Here is a 13,021-nt window from a genome sequence, read left to right on the forward strand (position 1 = left end):
ATTCCAGAAATTTGGCATAGGGAGCAAAATCAAAATCAGTCAGAAAACTTGGTGCAGGTAGCCACATTTCCAGGTTAATCTCCATGTTCAGAAAACTTGGAGATACTGCATACAGCTTGTTATTCCTGATCCATGAAAGACTTTTTGCTAAAGTGTTTAGTAATGGGGTTTCATTACCTCTGTAAGCTAATTACAATTTTTTTTTTATTTAAAGAACATATCAAGAATTACATATAAACTATCTTTTGACCCACATTTTTCTTGTTGAAGGAGCTCTCATCAAGTTTCTCCACTGCAAGGATGTTTTTGATTGGAATAGTGAAAATTGGTTCTTTATCTGTAAAAAATTGTAAACAGAGGAGTGAAGCAATCTTTAAGAACTGTTTTATAATCTCAGGGCACTGACAGTGCAGTTCATGCTCTAAAACTATGCATTTTTATTATTGGAAAAATAGGCATGAATCTGACAGAAGCCTCTATTAATCAAGGCAAAAGTAACTAAGATAAATGACAGGTATTTTAGGAAAACAAATTATGCAATTTTAAAAACACAAAAAAAGCTACAACAACTTAGACAATATTGAAAAATAAAAATAATTGTAAAATAAATATTATTTACCTTGCTGTTTGTGGTATGTGAATTCTCTACTTGTTAGACAGAACCATCGCTTCTTGAAATTCTTTTTACCGATCCGTGTCCTTCCCTGAGCTCTTTTGTACATTTCTCTGTAAAGACAGAATCAAATGAAATCCAACCATTAGTCTTCAAAACCATTTATTGACATAAGACATTATTGTTCATCATGTAAAAATCTACTTCATTGTACATTAAAAAGAACCTACTACTTGTTCACAACAGATCCTCAATATTACCTCCCAATATGGTGATTATCGATCATCATCAAGCAAAAGGCAGTTCATTTTTTAGGAAGAGTGACCTTCACTTCCATCTACATAACAGCATTCTGTCACTAAATGTTAAATATTTCAATAACAGGGTAGTTTTCTATCTACCTTTAAAGGCAGAACATTTAGCTGGCCAGGCTTATACAGGAGGTAGAATAATTCTAAGTTAATAATGTTGTTTGAAAATACACTTTCACAATCCTCAAAAACCATCACAGAGCACACACTGAACTGTGACAGTAATGCATACAGTCTTCAATAGGTTTTCAGCTGCTTTTAATTACTTTTTAAAGTATTCAGAAGATGAGTTATGAAAATTTGCAGCTGTTCTTTTAAACTAATTCTACTTACTAAGAATTGTCTAAATTACAAATACAGTAACTTCTACAGCATATCAGACATTTTAGTAAGCATTAATCTGAAACTGGCATTAATGAAAAGCGACTGAAGTCAATTCTGTGACAGACAATATAAATTCAAGATTTATTCACCCTTCTTTCAGATGTACTGGCTCGCTCACACCACTGGGCTCCTTACTCTCCGTAGAGGAAACATCATCCAGAAACTTAAGGAAAAAAACCACAGGGAGTATAAATATACAATATTCAGAAACACAAAACCCCCAAAAGCTATTTTTGAAAATAAAAATGTACAGTTTCTCCTTGAACAGAACAGTTATTTTATGCAAGTGATGAAAACATATGGCAGGGCCTTGGAACACTGTAACAAGGGACGCCCAGAGGTCACACAAGCTTTCTTTAATGAGTTCCTAAGCAGCAGAGCCAATAAAAAGCTCTTTCAAAGAATGTATGCTTCACTTTTTAAACTAAATTAGCTTAGTTCACTATGTGTAACTCTTGTGCATGGTTTTGCTATGTTGTTTTTTGTTTGGGGTTGTTTTTATGTCTGAAACATACCACAACTTTTCCTTTTCTCTCTAGTAGATAACTGAACACCAACACAACCTTTTAATAATGAAGATTGATCAGCTACACCAACAATAAAAAATATACAGTTGAAAGGTACCTTTTTAACAGATTCAGTAAATTTTTCTTCTTGAAATGTTTTGAAAAACTCACACATAAATGTCTCCTTGAAACTTGACTGAAAGGAAAAGTATATTGACATAAATAAACTTTCATATGAACTTTCAATAAACAGAATGTTTGAAATGAGAAAGAATTTTAATAGTCTTACAAGTTTGCTCTTGGTCAAACTTCCCCAGCTCCCCAAAGTCTGGATGGCTTTTGATATAAGAGTTAATGTTCTAGAAGTCTGTGCATCCTAAAACAATAAAACAAAATTCAAAAGTCATATGTTTTCACAGTTCTGGGTAGAACTGATTAAAAAATTTACATGTCAAGAAAGATATTATTTAAACATAATGTAGTAAATCTGGTACATCTTTGTTCCTTTTCTTTGCCCCAAAAGAACAAAAAATGCATATGAAATGTTATTTAGTTTATTAGCTCATGCATGGTGTTTAATATTCTAGTCACTACCATTAGAATTTAATATTAGTACTGGGGAAATATTTTTACCTATAAAACATTGGAAACTCTCAAATTCTGTAATCATTACTAAACATCTAACAAACCTCTGAATAATAAACATAATGAACTACTGCAGGACAAACGGCCTAAGTTTTCATAATAAAAAGTGAAATTTAAAACTTTGTCTTTAATGCTTTTACTTGATTTGTTTGCTACCTCACCGATTCCATGTTAATGCAGAATCATAAACAGAGCCTCCCGAAGTGGCCTTGCTGTTCCCTTTTAGATGTTTAACCCTCAAGTGTTAAGACCCTGTAATTTTTTTTTTTTTTTTACTCAAAAAACTGGATAATGTCAAAGCAATGAATTTGAGTAAATGTACCTTTTTCTTTTGAAGGCACAACACACCTAAGTAAATAAAATAAGGTAATAATGATAACCTCTGGAGAAGCAGATCTCATACATTTTCTGTATTTAATGTGAAAAATAATACAGTTTTTAAAATCTTGGTATTTATGTCTTTGAAATTGTTTTATACTGTGTATCTACTTCGCAAACAAAACCAGAAAATTGTCAACCCATTGCAACTAGTGGAGTCCAGGACAAATACACCAACCAATTACTGGATGATGCTACATCCTCTGCTTAAGACCCACATGGCAATAAATGTCTGGATGTTTCATTTCCTTGGTGCAAAGAACCAAGGCAGTTTAGGCCTATACATTAAAGGACCCTCAGTCATGTTGTTATTTCACCCCAGAAGCACAATCCCAAAAAAAGCACAGTGTCTTTAATATTGAAAGCTCTTCCACATCATTTGAGAACACCCCATAAAGACAGAAATATCTAATGCTTAAAGAATTGCAAATATTGTATTTCCTTTGGGAACTGAACCTAGAGACATTTAGTAATCTGATTTCCCAGTTACTGATAGGACCTTATGCCTTCCCAAACCAACAGCTCTGACAGTACGAATAAAACAGAACAAAGCTTCACAAGACTTACTGGATGGTGAGGTCGTAAATGAAAAGTATGAGGTGAGACTACGGCTACAGCAAAGAAACGGAGAAACACAAAGCTGCTCACTGCAGAATACTGTACATGAGGGTCATCTGCAGAGAAAAACCATGAAATGTAACATGCACTGAACTTAACAGGAAATCATGAAGACAGTTAACATAAAAGTCCTTAAGAAGGTAACATCAGAGGAGACATTCATATTTTAAAATAGAAAAATCAATGAAGCGCATGAAATGAGAAAGGTGGTCATGGTAAGAAATGTTCTCCTTATAGTGGAGTGTTTACTGCTAATTTATCTGAAAAGAAGTTCTATTCCCATACAACTGGCTCATCAGCTCCACTGGGAGAAATAATGAGATGATTGCAAGCATTTACATACACAGTTGATTAGGTCTGGCTGGATGCTGCACCCAGAGACAAAACACTGCAGCAACTACCTCTGAACTCTGGGGCTATTGCATTTATTCACCTGGAAAGCTACTCACTGATAATTCAAATACATTAATGCTGCATGCCAAAGACAGTCATCACATAGGAGCAAATACAATGGTAATTCTGAGTTGCATCATAAACCCATGCTGTTGTATAGTTTTGATGATGTAAATGAGAATTTTCTCATTAAATATTTTGCAAAAAAAAGTAAATATACTTTTATACTGGGAAATATAGTGAGGTCACATTCTTACTCTAATGACCACTTCAATCTGATCTGGTAAGTCACCTTTTCTGAAAGGACTGTCTAAACTAGAACAATTTATGACTCAGTTTCAGTGACAAACATGAATCAGTGAAATGTTCCACATTATGAGGAGCATACTCTTCACCTGTAGCTTATTACAGGACATTTCAGATTTTAATTGACTGAAGTGTGAGTACTTCAGACACACTACATTACTCCTATATTAAATGCATTCTGAAAGAATAAAGCTATTCTAATACTGGTCATATTTACAAACCCAATAAATAATTTTGATTATCCACCCCCCTCCAAACTACCTATAACTAGTTTAGCTATAGCAGTACTAAAGCTAACTACACAGAAGTTATGAATGTGTTGGCCATTGTTAACAGAGTGACGGTTCATGTAAAGATGCAAATGCTAAATTGATTTTCAAGTTCACATCTTGCTCCTTTAGAAGCAACAAACAGAACAGCTCTTAAAAATTTTAAGTATTTTTCAAATAAATCACTTCCTGTACTGCTTTTGCTTTTCTTCTATTATCTTGTACTCCTCTGATGACTTCTCATTTGCTGCTGTCTTGCAGTTTCTGACTTGCTATATTTTTGTATCAGAAAACAAAAAATGTCTTTTGACTGAGCACAAAGTTTCACTATAACTTACAGCCTCACAGAAAAAGAAATGCCTGTCAAAGTTCAGGGCACAGCTTTGGACAAGACAAGAATTTTAACAATCCCTATAAGGTAACTGCAGAAGTTTTCAGTCCGAACACCACTTCCAGAAGTTCTTAGAGAACACTTACTTGGAAATCTTTTGGCAGCCAGATGCCTCAAAGAATAAAAAACATCACACATTAGTGTAGGACAACTTATACTCGACCGCACTATTTCACGGAACACTTTGTCCACATAGTATCGGAGATTTTCCTGCAATTATGAAAAAAGATATTTTTAAAGACATGAACACTCATATTTCTTCTTTTCAGACATGAACATTCATATTTCTCCTTTTCTTTTCCCTGGGCACAAACATAACACTGTCTGATTATTCAATACTGAACCTTTTCAGACATGAACATCCATATTTCTCCTTTTCCCTGGGCACAAACATAACACTGTCTGATTATTCAATACTGAATTCTAGTACAGCGCATATTTTAAAAGCCTCATAATGTTTATATGGCATTACTACTATTAAAAGGTAGTTTAATGATATTTACCTAAAGTATATAAGCAGTTTCTAGCAATATAAACTACCTATCAATACCTGGTTTTGTCATTTGACAACAAGGAAGGAACATTTCCCATGTATATCAAGTGAACGTTAATTTTATTGCAGCAACTGTTGCCTTAAACAACAGCATAGTCTGGTAAGAGGGAAGCAGCCAGCAAAACTTCAATGAAAAATGCTAGAGCAGTTCACATTAGGTACATCAATCTAGATGCTAAGTATAGAACAGGAATCAAAACACCCAAAAAACTGATAAGAATGACTGCCATCTTTAGCTCCTCCTCTCTGTCCCATTTTCCACTGGACTTTTCCATTGCTGTCTTCATAAAGAGGAGTAAGAAAATACAGCTTTTTCTTTGTTTACTCTGAAAACAGAGTTATACTGCTACTATGAGTTACTCATTTCCCATTACAAAGAGCTGCTTTTAAAAATGCTTCTTTCAGATTTTGAGACCAGTTGGGAAACTCACCATATTAATTTCCACATTATCCCCTTCTCTTAATTTGATGGGATCTATTTCACAGGGTTTAGGAGACTCACATATCTGCAAGAAACAAACAAAACTATAGGACAATTTTTCAGACAAAGTATTGAAATGCACCCATTAAAAAACAGATCCTTATATTTACAAATAAAATTCTAAATAAATCCTAACCATCTTTAACAACATGCAATGATCATCCTCACTTTTGTTTGTGCCTTTCCAAATGGATTGATTACATAAAGCATCACATGGGCAAATTCTGCAATGTGCTGGAGGCTGCAACAACTTTCATTGACAGTTTATTTCGAAGCATCTGGAACATAAATAACAAAACACAGCTCCTCCCACTAAACTTAAGCAATTGCTGCTCAATTAATTTTTCCTCTAGGATTCCCCTACCTGAGTGATTCCTACCACAGAGCTGAAACAATAATGTCTATCCAACAGAGAAGAACACCACAGGGGGCTGAGCTTCCCCGAAGAAGTTTCAGCAGGATAGCATACCTCATCAATAACAGGTTTCAAAGTAACCTTTAGGTAGTGCTTCCCCACTATTTTCATCATTTCATCAACACACCGAGTTGCTAATGAGTTGCCTCTGAAGATTGTGTTTGCTTCTCTGCAAGAAAAGAAATTATTTTATTTGAACAGGGAAACAGCAAGTTCAGTTACAAAATTCAATTTATACTCTATCTTGCTATTAAATATTGAAAAAAATATTTGTAATACATTTTAATCAGGAATTCCAATGGCACTCAGTAACAAAAAGAGTATAAACAAGAATATTATTACAGCAATTACCAAACCCAGGAACATAAATCAAACCATAAGAAAAAGCCTAAGACATTTTATACAATTAAAGTTATAGTGCAGTGTGGAACTTGAGAAAGAACAACTGGAGAAAATTCCAAAATAATGAAAATTGTACCTCAGCAATATACAATTCCTCCTGCAGCAGTCATGGTGAAAAAATCTGGAGCTATAGCACACTGCTACACTACACCAATAAACCCAGACACTTAAACCAAAAGATAATTTAATCCAAGGTTATATTTTTATTCATTATAGCTGTTGAAGAAAACTGACAGCCAGCTGTGCAAAGTGTATCTTTCTAATCTGAGAGATTTAGTTTAAGCTGCCTTTGTTACAGTTCAATTACAATGGAATGTGTGCACTAAAATGCAGTTTAGAAAATTATTCTCTATGAGTCACCTCTTTCTACACAGTTAAGCTGACTCACATTGTTTAAATCAAGACTAAGTGCTTTGAAATGAACTGTCCTGTGGTGACAAAATCCCTCCCACACCTCCACTGGACATGACCTGGCAGTGCAGTGGTTGCTACTCACATCTGCCTTATTTCTCTCCTAACCACAGAGCTGCAAATTCACAGACCATATGCTGCTACTTGGAAAAACTCCTGTGCTTCCTACCTGAAAGGCATGCAGGCCACATTCTTAATTACATGGCATCTTTGCAGAAAAAGAGTAGCCTTCATTTAAGGCACATGTTGAAGGAAACAGGGTAAGATTTTCAGCAATTTAAAGATGTTCCATCTAAGTTTATAAGTTTCAATACAATAAACAGTAATATTTGAAGAGTGGCCAAATAAAGACATTTAAAATAAAAACTATGCACTCTAAGACAAAGTTTTACCAATCTGCCCCGCACCCTTGACTCTGACTAGCAGCTTCAAAATTATTTTAATGAATGTTTTTTAAAATTAGCATTAAAAGATGAACATACTTAGTCAGTTTTACGTGAGAGAAAGAAACCAAAGGGCTTACTTATCAGTGTTGTATCGTGAAGCTCTAAGATTAATTTTAGAAAGCATGACATCAATAAACATGAAATACATACTGGGTGTCCCTCAGATCTAGTTCTGCCACTGCTGCAACAAAGGGAACCAGCTTCTGGTGGTGCAGCAGCAGCCGTACCAGAGGCAGCACAGCATCGTACTTGTCTCGACACACTTCACTCAGAATGTAGGCAGCAGATGCAGAAATAGGCTGTGAGAAAGCAGAATACAAAATCTGAGTAAAGGAGTTAAATATTCTTTGTGTATTTGAAAAAGTACAGATCAAATCTAATGACATAGTTTGTTAACAGAAAGTTTCAATATTTGCTGTGTAACATGGCAATTAAAAGCTTTCATTCCAGAGATACTTGTTTGAAAATTAATATTATCTACTCTATAAATACATTTAAGAATGCAATTCAGTAGCTACTCATCCTACTCATTCTCCCTAAAGGTTACACTATGGCTTTGTCACAAACCCAAGTTAGAGACAAAAAGCAGTTGTTTTACTACAATGTCATGTATCTTTATAGGACTTTTAAAACCACAATCAGGGGACAATAAAATAAAGTTCTCACCCACCCTTCTAAAGTGTTTGCTGCCACTGTATGGTTGGGAATTTCAACACAAAAACTAAATTATTTCAGTAGAAAAGACCACTGCTGACTGCTGCTACCTATATAGTCAGTCAGCTATTCCTAAATTCCAGTGAAGCAGTATTTGAATATGGGCCAGCAAAAACTTTAGCCACATCTGCTTCCTCTATCTTTCTTCTCCTCTGTCAGTACTTCACTAACACTGAATTGATGAAAAGCTGTAAAAGACCTAAGAATATAAAGTCTGGCTACTATGATTAGATTCCTGTCCCAGTCTTATGCAAACATTCTACCACACTTCCCTCTTTGTCACCATGTCCTGGAGAGAAATCCAGTCATGCTGATTAACATCCTGGGGAAGGCAGAAGCAATTCAGAAGCAGAATTTGAAATAAATTCTGAAGTAAATCCTTTTTGTAAATTATCTGCCCTTCAGTGCCCATAATGAATCAATTTTCCTGGAAAACCTCTAAATCCAAGAAGCCAATAGAGGCCAATGGAAAAATACAATGTTGAAAAGAGCAACCAGTAAGAAAAAAGTATTTTATCTCCTCCAGGCACATAGCACAGATTATTTTCCTGTCTCCACTAGTTCTTCTAAAATAAGAAGAAAATCCTGGTACTTTGGAGTAGAAGTAAGAGCTGTAGAAGCTGTTCATCTGGGTGTGACAGAAGTAATTTATACAAAGAAACAAAACCAATTATCTAGATATAAGTAATTCATATTGTCTCTCAACTGCATAATCCATTTTAATTTTCACTTCAATGAAATTTTCAACAAAAGCACCTGAACATCTGAAGATTTTAGCAGCAAGTTCCTTAGAGAAGTGTAGTACTCAGATGGAAGTACACAGTCTTCAGTGTAACAGATATTTAATCTAAGTGACCCCAAATCATCAGTTTTAGAAGACTTGTTCCCATTTTCTCTTGGCTGAAGTAAGTACCTGTAAGCAACAGGGTATTATAAAATATTAGATACCTATTTAATTCATTTTACTAATTCTATAATAAGAGCAAAGTATCACATTTAACTACTTCAGTATACATGCACCGTATCTGAAAACTGTCAAAAAAATTCACAAAAACCCCCCCTTGAGGTAAAAAAGTAAAAACATGAGCAGCATTTAATTAATCTTTAACATATAATGGAACTTGTATTTATTTCTCACATCTTTGTAAACAGTAAAACAGGGTATACTTTTTGTAGGTTTACAGGGAATAGGAGGAATAGTTTGAGATTACACTGGGCCATCTCATTTTACACCTAGGTTATATTTAGGGTGTTGGACACTGCAGGTGAAACAGGTAATGTGAAGAGTTTAAATGGTCTTGTCTGAGACCAGAAAAAGCACATAATATTAACAGGCTCCACTCTTGAGAAACATGATATAGGGAAAAGGCAGATTTTTTTTCTACTCTGAATACAAAATACATTGAACAATTCACTGGCTGCAGTTTCACTGCATTCCAAAAATGTTAACAGCTTTTAAGTGGTGTCCCAGTAGTTTTAACACCCACCCCAACAAATTGAAACCCCATCTCCAAATATTCTTTTACAGTCATGTATATTTGGACTTCTACAACCAGATCAGACTTTTTTTTCATAATCAGATGCAGTGCCCATGAAGGTATGCTAACATAAAATAAAACTAATTTACCAGGGAAACCTCTCCTTAACAGCATGACTCTTAAGCTTATTTTCCAAATATTCAGCAGTATAGATAATTTCTCTGCTGTACTTCAGCTGCATTCGAAACCATATCACACAAATTAGCAATAGTATAAAAGATTTATTTTTAATCACAGAACTGTTTTTGATAAGCAGATCATACTTGGATATGAGGATGTTCAATGCAAGGTGTGAATACAATGTATATTAGCAGACACACTCCAGAGAACTAGACATGAGTTGGTCAATTCAAAAAGCTACACAAACACAGCTCACTGGCAATGAGCCCATGCTGATACAATCTTTCTCAGCAGGTTGTTAACAGAGGCCTGTTTTTATGCTAATAGGGTCACACAGCTGTTGGTGAGACACTGGCAGAACAAGCCCTTGACACCGTGCAAAAACACCAGAAACACAAACACCTACAGGATCACATTCAAGCACCAAGAGTCTGAGTTCGACATCCAAGACACTTGGAGCCTGAGGTGGGTGCATGGAGCAGAGCCATCCTGGCCAAGACCTGTGTCACATTTAGCTCCTATTTACACATGTCCTTCCCATGTGCTTTCTGTGTGGATATGAAAGCGCTTCCTCCATGCTTTTTCCTGTACTGAAAAGTTGACTAAAAGCAGAACATTTCACACATTTGGAGGTACTCAAACCCCTCACACTCATCCCTTCCTGCTGCTAAGCATTTGGGACAGCAAAGGAGCTAGAGAAGGGCTCCTGCTTCCAACAACATCAGAAAGGAGGGTGCTGAGATGTCCCACACAGGAGTGTCTCTTTCCTGAACCCTCTAGCTCTGTGCCTGCTCCCCTGATATGATGTTGGGTTTGTTCTAGAAGATACTCCTGGAGTCTCCCCAAGAAAGGAAAAAAAACCATACTTAATGATCAAATAAACTCTCTATCAGTGATTCTGGAAGTCTGACGTAGGAATTTAATAAGTGATGCATTCTGAGAAGCTGCAGGTTTGCTGGGTAGGCTGAAGAGCACACAGAGATCACTGAAACCCAGCAACCTGACCAAAAGACAGTCACAGTCCATCTTCCCTTCAAACACACCAACTATTCTGTGACTACGTGCAGACATGGGGAAGAGCAGAGCTAAATGTACCTGCTGACAAGGTTAATTTATTGAGCAGGGAAACTCTAGCAATATGTTTCACCTAGATTAGAACAGGAAGACACAGTTTAATGAATAGGTAGAATAAAACATATCCTTTGCAAAAAAAAAAAAAAAAAAGTGCAAGACAAGCAAATTCACTTCCGAATCACCATTTCTCACCATGCTTGAAAGGAATCATTTCTTAACACCTTCACAGGAACTTTAATTTCTCCTAGAAAGATGTCTTGTACCAGATTCCCATTATTCCATAGGTCAACCCTGAAAACAAGAACACTGCTTAATTTTCTTTTCTCTCAGAGAGAAATAGGCAAGTTTACAATAACTGCCTTACAGCACTAATCCACATGCATGCAGGCAGCAAATGTTAGAAATCTCACTCCATTCTAAATAAATCAAGAAGACTCAAACAAGTGGCTTATTAATCCATGAAGAACAGATAAAGAAACAAACAGTGAAAAGTTAAGACTTGCAGACCTTGCATCAGTAAATAAAAGTGATACTGGCACAATGTACGGGTTCTGCGCAGTCTCCACCCACAAAACTGTGCACATTTCTTCTCAGGTAATTCAAGTGAACTTTTTAACCAATACATTTAAATATCTACCTAACTGCTAGAACCTGGGACACTGCAATGCCACACCAACACATGCGCTTGCTTCTCCAAGCAGCAGCTCGAACGCTTACAACCTCCAACGGAATCGGGCTCCACACATGCACCCTGCGTTTGCTCTACGACTTCTTACCTCTCTGACATTTCTGACAGACAGCAGTTGTTAAGAACAGAAAAAAAAAAAAAAAAAAAAAAAAAAGACAACTAGATTTGTTGGGGCATGACTATTTTTCTAAATATATTTTCATCTACAATTAAATGTATAGTTCTAATTAATGAAGCTAGTAGTTAAAAACACACATACAAAGTTAGTTCTATAATGGCGATTGGGATTAACTGCTAAATTTTTCTTTCGATGCCTGTTAGGAAACATATGCTGGCCTTGAAGACTTTCTGTCATTCAGCAAATTTGGTGCATGTATGTGCAGGAGCACAATAAAGAAAAGAAACTGAGTACAGGGCTCTCTGCAGTTCTAACTACATTGCATAAATACAGAAAGACCTGCTCTGAGGGTAAAGCAGCAGAAGAGGGGAACACACTTTGAGTATTTTGTTTGCAAGGAAAAGATGAAAGACAACTGCTCCTCTAAAAAGCGAAGTGAAATTTTAAGAATCTCATAAAAGAGGGTTTCTCCTTTTTTTTTTTTAATTAAACCAGCCAACTATATTTAAAAATATAGACTAGGATCAAGTATGCTTGTATCTTTCAGTACAAATTTTATTACCAATATTCTGCCCAAATAAATACAATTTGATAGAAGGGACTCATACCTCTTTACTCACAGGCCCAGGAAATTTGTTTAGGCTGCTAGATACACTTAACCACTATTTACTTCAAAACAAAAAAACTCATCTTCAGTAAGAAATACAAGTAAAAAAAAGAAATTTTCTATGTCATCTTTTCTACAAGTCAAATGAGTAATTCTATGGAGCTACACTAAGATAAAACAGGTATTTATTGTCTTGATGATAAAATATTATGATTAATGATTCTATGAAATCACTTTCTAATCCACATAACTTACCTGACTTCTAGTTTCTCAATATCTTCTTCTTCCACCTGAAACTGGGACTTTTTGGTGTAACTGCTGGACCTGGTTACCTGCAAGTAAATTCCTCCTATTACACTTTTTTTTTGTATTATGGATATCAAAAATCAAAGAAAATCCTCCCTGCCTCTAGCATAGGTAAATAGCTACTGTTCCTTACACAAAGGAAAAAGGTCAGTTGACCAAACAAAGTGCCTTTTTCCAGAAAGCAGGAGAAAAATGGGTCAAGAAGGGTTCATGGTGGAACCTACTGAAGGCTGATAAATGAGGGAATTACAGTATAGATCTATTAGAAAAAACAAGTAGTATGACATGAAACTGGCAAATTTTCTTTTGTTTTAGCATGAGCCTTATGAAAGCA

General features: G+C 35.5%; 1 protein-coding gene across 5 annotated transcripts in view; it reads right to left on the bottom strand.

The window, feature by feature from the left end:
• Positions 1-13,021, bottom strand: part of RASA2 (RAS p21 protein activator 2) — a 45,494-nt gene that overhangs the window by 5,595 nt on the left and 26,878 nt on the right. For 4 of the 5 annotated variants that reach the window (XR_005953389.1, XM_041414432.1, XM_041414433.1 and 1 more), the window contains exons 8-20: positions 12,637-12,713; positions 11,161-11,259; positions 8,993-9,149; positions 7,673-7,821; positions 6,318-6,432; positions 5,799-5,873; positions 4,901-5,024; positions 3,405-3,511; positions 2,104-2,190; positions 1,933-2,010; positions 1,398-1,471; positions 620-726; positions 255-337 (exon numbers count right to left, since the gene is read on the bottom strand). Coding sequence is in view for 4 of the 5 variants with exons in the window: in XM_041414432.1 (XP_041270366.1) it covers positions 255-337; positions 620-726; positions 1,398-1,471; positions 1,933-2,010; positions 2,104-2,190; positions 3,405-3,511; positions 4,901-5,024; positions 5,799-5,873; positions 6,318-6,432; positions 7,673-7,821; positions 8,993-9,149; positions 11,161-11,259; positions 12,637-12,713 (1,332 nt within the window). In the remaining variant the exon portion in view is untranslated. Of the gene's footprint in view, positions 1-254; positions 338-619; positions 727-1,397; positions 1,472-1,932; positions 2,011-2,103; positions 2,191-3,404; positions 3,512-4,900; positions 5,025-5,798; positions 5,874-6,317; positions 6,433-7,672; positions 7,822-8,992; positions 9,150-11,160; positions 11,260-11,744; positions 11,758-12,636; positions 12,714-13,021 lie in introns of all 5 variants that reach the window. The other variant, XM_041414436.1, reaches the window with a different exon arrangement.

Source organism: Onychostruthus taczanowskii, unplaced genomic scaffold (genome assembly GCF_017590055.1).
Source record: "Onychostruthus taczanowskii isolate IOZ18803 unplaced genomic scaffold, ASM1759005v1 scaffold45, whole genome shotgun sequence".
Classification (NCBI taxonomy): Eukaryota; Metazoa; Chordata; class Aves; order Passeriformes; family Passeridae; genus Onychostruthus; species Onychostruthus taczanowskii.